General features: G+C 39.5%; 1 protein-coding gene and 1 long non-coding RNA gene across 2 annotated transcripts; both read left to right on the top strand.

Annotated features, from left to right (window-relative positions):
• LOC141607261 (uncharacterized) lies at window positions 1-2,482 on the top strand. Its single transcript, XR_012526901.1, has 3 exons — window positions 1-281; window positions 380-489; window positions 2,203-2,482. It is a non-coding gene; the product is annotated as an uncharacterized LOC141607261 (long non-coding RNA).
• Window positions 2,483-4,530: 2,048 nt separating this feature from the next.
• On the top strand, window positions 4,531-8,441 carry LOC141605148 (uncharacterized). Its single transcript, XM_074423812.1, has 2 exons — window positions 4,531-4,751; window positions 6,489-8,441. The coding sequence occupies exon 2, from the start codon at window positions 6,541-6,543 to the stop codon at window positions 8,227-8,229; it is 1,689 nt and encodes a 562-aa protein (XP_074279913.1). The 5' UTR covers window positions 4,531-4,751; window positions 6,489-6,540; the 3' UTR covers window positions 8,230-8,441.

The following is an 8,441-nucleotide window of genomic DNA, read 5'->3' as shown; positions in this document are numbered from 1 at the left end:
ACGGTTTTAATTATTATCGAAACGAGCCAAAACCGACTCGTAAAATCCCGACTAAAACCCGCACTTTTCCTCCTTTCCTTTCCCTTTCACGCGGCACCCTTCCCCCTTCCTTCCTTTTTCTGATTTTTTTTCATCTTCCTCTTACATTTTTATAATTCCAAAACCAAAATCACCATTTTCATCTTAAAATCCAAGCAAAAATCACCATAACTTCCTCATTTCTTATCGGATTTTCACATAATTTATATTTCCGGAATCCTCTCGTCGAGATCTACCTCCTGGTATATTTTAATTTCAGTTTTCTTGAAGTTGTTTTAAGACGATTTTGGGCAAATTTCGGTATTTTGTACTTATTATTGTGTTTTTATTGTTTATTTAGGTGAAGAATTGGAAGACGAGTTTGGGGACTCGTATATTGTCGACGATAGTGGCTAGTTGCTTGTTAGGGTTTGGTTTTTAAGGTGCTAATTGCTCATTTTCTAGCTTAAGGTAACATATTTCGAGTTACTCGACGAATAATCGTCACATTCTTTGCTTTTTGTATGTTTTTGTGATTTTTGTTTGAGTAGTAAATTTTCACATGATAAAATGGGTTGCATGCATGTCTAATGCTTGTCTTTTGTTAGTTTAAGTTAACCATTTGTATATTATTGTTTAGAACAAATTTGGATGAGTAATTATTTGATGGGACAAATCCGCGGGTTGGCTGGAACGTGTCAGTACCGGACCGAGACATTTTCCAATGTTTCCAAAAATATGACAGATTGAACGGCGTCGAAAAATTAGGTGGTTTAGCCACTTGAATCACTCAATTCGGAGTCCGTATGAGTATTTGGCGTCGTTTTACCGAAAAATTTATAGAAAAGTTACTGTTCACAGCGCGGTACTGTTCACAGCAGTGAAACAGGCCCGTGACGGGCCGCGGCAGGCCCGTGCTTGGCCCGGGTTGGTCCGTCGCTTGTTTCGCGGTTTTTCATGCAATATTTGTCATTTCGGGTTCATTAATGTTATAGTTAGTATAAGTCACATATGAGTATACTTTTGAATTGAATCATATTAGTAGTAAAAATTATGTTAATGGTAAAAATTAAGTTTATATTAGTAGTTGCACATGTTAGGATAGATTATAAAATAAAATTGTAATGAATAGGCTCAAAATGAATTTTATAGTGCTAATTGTAATGTTTTGTTGATTGTCTAAAATCGAGCCTTAGTCCCTTTTGTGATTCGATGTCAGTCAAATGAGTGATTGGTCACCGCAATTTAACCCGCACTGTCGCGCAGGGCTGGAGTTGCGGGTAAAAATTCGGTTGGATGAAATTTTATATGAATTGGATAATCGGCCTTTTTCTTGTTTTAGGCCATTTATCAAGTTTTTAAGTTCACATGTATAGTTGGTTGAATTTAATAGTTTCTTATATTGTAGAAATGGCCCTAGATTCCCTGAAACCTTTAATATTGTTAATATTGCTAGAAATGGTATTGGTATTAAATACTTTCTTGCAGGTTGTTGTGTTTGTCATAGATAGGTCTTTATAGTCTCAGACGAGTATATGTTCACCGCTTAGTAGCCTTTGTGTTCTCGACTAGTGGATTTATATCCAAGTTGGGGCATGACCTCGTTACTTATTTTGATAGTAAGTGGTCAGCTTAAGTACTAGCCAACCCTTTGGTGGACTCCTTAGGGTACTCACTTTGTTTTAGAAAAATTGTGGGTCTTGAGTGCGGTGGTGTGTATCCGCATGTCTAGGTCTGCGCAGATTTTAGGCTAGGGTTGTGTTGTGTCTTGGCCATGTTTTATTAATATTAACCGCTGAGCCAAGATACCGGTTCGATTACCTTCCCTACCTCGTGGTATAGACTCGAGTTACAGAGTGACTATTGACGGTGCTAAGAACTTATGCCTGTCTTTGATATATTGCCCTTTCTTGTATGGTGATTTTATGAATTGTAATAGGTGAGATGTAAGCCGGTTACAATTGATAAAGTTTGGATTACTATTTGTTATATGTTTCACATGATAGTTTAATTTGGTCAGTTTAGGGGTCATATGTTAGAATACTTGATAATTGAATTACTTATCATGTTGTTTACATGTTTCATTACATGTTACATTAAATATGACGTTTCGTGGCTGGGAGGACTCGAAGTTACTCCCCACTGAATTGTGGCTTTCGTGTTTGTATAAAATGTGATTGACAGGTTGATGATGCTTAGTTGGGGTACACAGACGAGCTAGTGAGCAAGAGAACCTTGGACCTAGTTTTGGCTATTTTTATAGTAAACCTTTAGACTTTTGGTTTTGTATATATTTTGAAGGGACATATGTCTCCCTCTTTTTCTTTGGGTTGTATCTCTATATTTTCTTGCCTTTAGCATAGTTATGTAAATTAGTTTGATAGAATTTACAGGTTTTGGCACCCTCCTCTTGGAGATGTTTGTAAATGGTTAGAAAAGTTTTAAAAATTACAGGTTTTGTCCAGTTGAACCAATTACAAACAATTCCTGTCAGTTTTTCTGTAGAATTTACGTAATTATTTAACGCTAAATTTAAGGGTGTCACACCTGACCCGAAGAACTTAATTGGTATCCAACTTGACACTTGAACTGAAGACTTGAGCTTGACCCGTAATCTCGAACTGATCCGACCTGAATGTTTATTGTTGCACACCGATCATTATCCCCAAATAGCTTGATAATAGTTGACTTAAAGTGACCGGACAAACTAAAAACGCTTTCTCTCACTAGATTTATCTCCCCCTTCTCTCTAAACAAAAAAAAACCCTAACCTATTTCTTTGCTCCGCCACCTCCTCTTTCCACACTCTACCTCCCATTTTCTCCCCTACCCATTCGCCGGAGATGGGTTCATCCCATGGCCCATCTCCGGCGAATCGTCACTTCTCATTCCTCTTCCGTCCTTCCGTCTTTCGGTGATTCTCTTTCTGTCATGTTTTCTGATGAAGGCTGCTCGGTGGCCGCTTGGTTGTGATGGTTTCGGCCTTGTTGATCCACATGACTTCCCATTCACTTGATTCTCCGCCTTGTCTGCGCCAGTCTGGCATGCTTCCTTGGTTAGGGTGTGTTCCCCTTCCCCTCGCCCCCTTCCCCACCCCCTGGTAAGGCTCCTTTGTCCTTGTTTTTAACCTGTCCTTGTGGTTTGATTTCCGACGTCTTTGGTTTCGTCTGGTTTTGGTGATTTTGATGTCGGTTCGTCTCTTGTTGTGTTTGTCAATGTCATGTGCTCTTAGGGTCTGTTTGAGACCGATTGGTGATCCCCCCATTTCCCCCACCAATCGGTCCGTTGTCTGGTTGTGTCAGTTGCCGGATGGGACCAATTGGTGATCCCCCCCATTTCCCCCACCAATTGGTTCTTTGTCCTGGCTGTCACTTGTTTCGGTGTCGTCTTTATGTGGTCGTTTTTCGTGTGGCTGGTCAGATTTCTTCGTTGGGCTTGGTTGGTCTTGTTGCATGTCAGGCTGTGGTCTCGGAAGGTTGCTGTTGAGAATCGTGGTTGGTGTGGGTTTTCTTGTGGTCACTTTGTCTGACCGGTCTGTACCAGTGGTTTTGATGTGGTCGTTGGGTCCGTCCTTTTGTCTGCAATGTGCTTACGGTTGGAGGATTTTCGGTATGAGAAGTGTCTTGGTTGGGTTGATTATGGGTCTGGTAGATGTGTTGGTTTGCTGGGATGCGGTTGTCTCTTTTACTTATGGTGTTTAAATTTTTATTATATCGTTTTATGTTAATCCAAATAATATTAGCCGTGACTTCAAGGATGTTTAGGGTGTCCTGTCCCTGTTACCTCGGAGTTTTGGCTATCGCCGTCTCTTCACGGATGTTCTGGGTGTCCTGTCCCTTTATCCATGAGGTTTTGGTCATAGTTAAGGAAGATTGGTGTCTGGTTTGGGTTGGATCCGTCGGTAGACGGGGTTTAAAAGCAAAAATGGACAGAAGATTGGATGTGGGGAGTTCTTTGAGGCGGTTTGTGTGCCTGCTGGGTTTGTTGATCCGCCATTCTTGTGACTGTCGAGTTCGTTGGTCTTGGTGTAGGAGTCCATACTCCATCGGAAGCAGCCTCTTGTCTGTTATCCACCATTCATTTCTACGCTCTTGTGGCGTAAGTACACCACGCCATCGTCACTCCGCAACTCACTTGCATCAGGGGCTTTCAGGAGATGCTAGCTGCTTGCAAGACGTGGATAAGGAGACTCGCCCCCACCACTTTTTCGTACTCCACCAACCTGGTTTTATTGCCAGACATTGTCTTTTGCTAGTGTTTAATATTTGTATCGCTGTGTTGTTTAGTTACGAGTGTAATAAAGGCGTTACGCCCAACATTATGTAGGTATATCTTTTTTTTTTCAAAAAAAAAAAAAAAAAAAAAAAAAAAAAAAAAAAGAAAGTGACCGGACAATAAATAACGCTACTCAATATCCGAATTCTTGGGAACTTGAAATTGACCCGACACAAACTGATCCAACTGGATTCACCCGTTTGTTATGTCTAAGACCATTGTATGCTGGAAAAGACCATAATACTCTAATGACGCCTCTAATTATCACAAAATGCTTCTGGGTCTCCAAACAATTAATCAAATAAACACCATAATCAAGCTGAAAACTTTATTAATTTTCTGGGTTTTTTTTATGAGACATAAGGAAAGTGTAGGTGTAATTTGAAGCTGAAGCTATAGTGGGTTGCTTTTCAATTGAAGAAAAGGCACAAGTTTCTGCATTTATTGGTGCCTTAAAGGTTAGTTCATATGATTTTATTCTCTTGCTTTACTCCATTTGATTCTCCATCTTTTTAATTTAATCTATTTTTGTTAAATTTATATGCTAATTGTGTATTTTTTATGATTCCATAGTACAATTACACAAGTGCTTCTTTGTTTATGTACTGTTTTATATGATTAGTCACTGCTGCTGTTTAATTTGGCTTCAAATTTATCACAAATTCACAAATACTCGTGTAAGGCGGTCTTACACAACTACTCCCTATATCCCGGTCATTTGTTTACCTATTGCACTTAAGGGTGTATGAGTCAATTGTTTACCTTTCTATTTTGGGAATATCTTTGATGAACAATTTGAACCTGCACCCTCAATTTGGTCCACTTGTCATCTAATAACTGGCTCGCTCCTCTTGGGTCTTTGTGCCAAAACCAAAGGTAAACAAATGACCGGGACGGGGGTATATTGTAAAACGGGTTTCTTGATAACTGCTTTTATGCTAATATGGGCATGATTTTCTGGTGATTTGGACCCATTTAACCCAATCTTTGTGTAAACCCGCCTTATAATGACTATAAGTGTATGTCTATTGCCAGGAAAGAGTGATGGAGAAACTTTTAGATAAATGTTGATTTGTTGATTTTTTTTTTGTTCAAAAGTATGATTTTCTGATGGAATTAGGTCCAAAAATTTAATTCCACTCCATATATTAGTAGATAGGGACTTGTATTGTACTTCTCTTTCAAGACAAGCCATGTTAAAGCTCACTGTAGTTTGTTATATGGTGGTTAAGATGGTCTTACAATGGACGATAGGTCGCATGTTTGAATTCCTCATTTATTTAGATTGTATCGTCTTTGTGGCTCCCTTGACACCAAAAAGATACAGCTGACAAAGATAGCTTGAATCTCTTTGCCTAACTTGGTTTTAAGATAAATGCTTGCCATAATATTAAATCTAATTCAAGTTGGTTTGATCATATTGGCCTAAAAAGTAAAGTTGTCGGTTTAATAATCTCACCAACAACCCCCTTTTATTTTCTTTAATCCTCATCTTTTGGCTACCTTTTGGTATCTTAAGTGTAATCTGTGTCATGGTAGCTTAGTCCTTTTGTTTCGTCGACAAATTATACCATTATACTACCTTTGTTAGCGGGGTAGCCCAATAGGTAAGTAAACCCATCACTGTCAGTAGATTGACAGTGATAAATGAGCCTCTACATTCATGCTTTGTTGTTAATACGGAGTATTTGATATTAAGAAGACATAATTTAGTAACTTTTTCGAAGGGGGAATAGTTTTGCTTTCACTATCTAGTATTTTTTGTGCTTTGAATGACGGTTATGTTACCCGATTCCGCATTATTTTGGCCTTTAGATGAACTGTCATGTGCAATGGATGATTTTGCTTTTACAAAAAAACATTGGTGGGGCTTTGTTATTGGTACATCGATTTTTATGTTAAACAGGCTTCCTGTGATATGCACTCCTATAAGATTCTAGAAAACCATATCATATGTTTTCTCTCTTTGTTTACCTCCTCTTGAAGCCACTTTTACGAACTTTCTATTATAATTATAAACATCCCATCATATTATATACTCCGTACAACAATTCGCAAAATTTTGGATTTTTTTAATGTGCGCATTATTTTCATTTATCATTGCTGTCCTGTAAAGTTTCAATCACAAAAGAATACCTGGCTTGTAAGTTTCTCTCATTTCGTCAAACTGAGAAATTGTCGTAATTGAATTGCAGCCTTTTTGAGATCAAGTGATCAAAATCTGTGGATATCCTTAATTAAGTAGCTATGGTGGTGGAAGAGAAAGAGTGTGTGGATAGAGTGAGTGATATGACAGCTGAGGAATGGTTGTTACATGTTGAAGAGCTTGTTCCGACGGTGCTTAATATATCGAAACAAGTCAAGGGGTTTCCAGGGAGATGGAAGGTGATCGTATCAAAGCTGGAGCAAATTCCGTCTTATTTGTCAAATTTATGTACCCACCCTTGTTTTTCAAAGAACACTCTTTGTAAGGAGCAATTGCAGGCTGTGTCAAACACGCTAAACGAGGCTATTGAGCTGGCCGAAATGATAATTAACGAGAAGTATGAGGGAAAGCTCAAGATGCAGAGTAACCTTGATTCGTTATCCGGGAAATTAGACTTGAATCTCCGGGATTTTGGTCTATTAATCAAAACCGGTGTCCTAGGTGAGGTGACAATGCCTTGTACTTCATCATGTTCATCATCCGATCAATCAAATAATTCGACTCATAGCAGTATTAGCGAGTTGCTTGCCCGACTGCAAATCGGGCATTTAGAAGCAAAACACAAGGCCCTCGATACCCTTCTTGAGATCATGAAGGAGGACGAGAAAAATGTGCTGACTGTTCTAGGAAGAAGCAATGTAACTGCTTTAGTTCAGTTATTAACAGTGACCTCTCCTGGAATCCGAGAGAAGACTGTCGGTGTTATTTGCTCATTGATAGAATCGGGATCATGTGAAAATTGGCTAGTTTCAGAAGGAGTTCTTCCACCACTTATAAGACTAGTGGAATCTGGTAGTACAACTGCAAAACAGAAGGCAACCATCTCCCTTCAGAGGCTATCGATGTCAAATGAAACAGGTCGAACCATAGTTGGGCACGGTGGGATCAGACCCTTGATTGAGATATGCAAAAATGGTGATTCTATTTCACAAGTTGCATCAGCTTGTACACTGAGAAATATATCAGTTATTCCTGAGGTGAGACAGGTATTAGTGGAAGAAGGTTTCGTGCGAGTCATGCTTGATCTTCTTGATTGTGGAATCTTATTGGGATCTAAGGAATATGCAGCAGAATGCTTGCAGAATTTGACAGCAAGTAACGAAACCCTTCGTCGGTCCGTTGTGTCCGAGGGGGGAATCCCAAGCCTACTCGGGTATTTAGACGGGCCGTTGCCTCAAGAACCCGCGGTTGGAGCATTGAGGAACTTGATAGGATCCGTACCCATAGAATCGTTGGAATCACTCGGGTTTTTCCCAAGGATAGTTCATGTACTTAAATCTGGGTCATTAGGTGCCCAAATAGCGGCCTCATCAACGATTTGCCGGATTTGTATCTCAGCCGAGATGAAGAAACTAGTGGTCGAAGCGGGTTGTATTCCTTGGCTTATAAAGATGCTTGAAGCAAAGAGTAATGGTGCTAGAGAGATTGCAGCTCAAGCACTTTCAACCCTAATGACTCTTTCACATAGTTGTAGGGAAGTGAAGAAGGATGACAAGAGTGTACCTAACTTGGTCGAGTTACTTGACCCAAACCTAGAAAATACGGCCAAGAAATACGCCGTGGCATGCTTGCTAGCCCTCTCGTTGAGCAAGAGATGCAAGAAGCTCATGGTGTCGTATGGGGCAATCGGGTATTTGAAGAAGTTGATAGAGATGGATGATCCTGGTGCTAAGAAGTTGCTTGATCGACTCGAAAGAAGCAGGTTGAAGAGCTTGTTTGGCAGGAAATGAGAAAGTGTATTTGTATGAGGATCCATGTTTCATAGCCTCTATGAAACTGGAACTTGTAAGGGAAGGGGAATGATGTAAACTAGTAGCTTAAGTTAAGTGTTGTGTGCTAATGGTGGAATCATGTACCATACTTGTAAATTTTGTATCCACTTGTTTTATGTTCCAAATCAGCTTGGAAAATGATATATAATGTGAATTATGTGAACATCTAA

Source organism: Silene latifolia, chromosome 10 (assembly GCF_048544455.1).
Source record: "Silene latifolia isolate original U9 population chromosome 10, ASM4854445v1, whole genome shotgun sequence".
Taxonomy (NCBI): Eukaryota; Viridiplantae; Streptophyta; class Magnoliopsida; order Caryophyllales; family Caryophyllaceae; genus Silene; species Silene latifolia.
The sequence above is the reverse complement of the archived record's forward strand: the minus strand, read 5'-3'. Positions and strand labels throughout refer to the sequence as shown.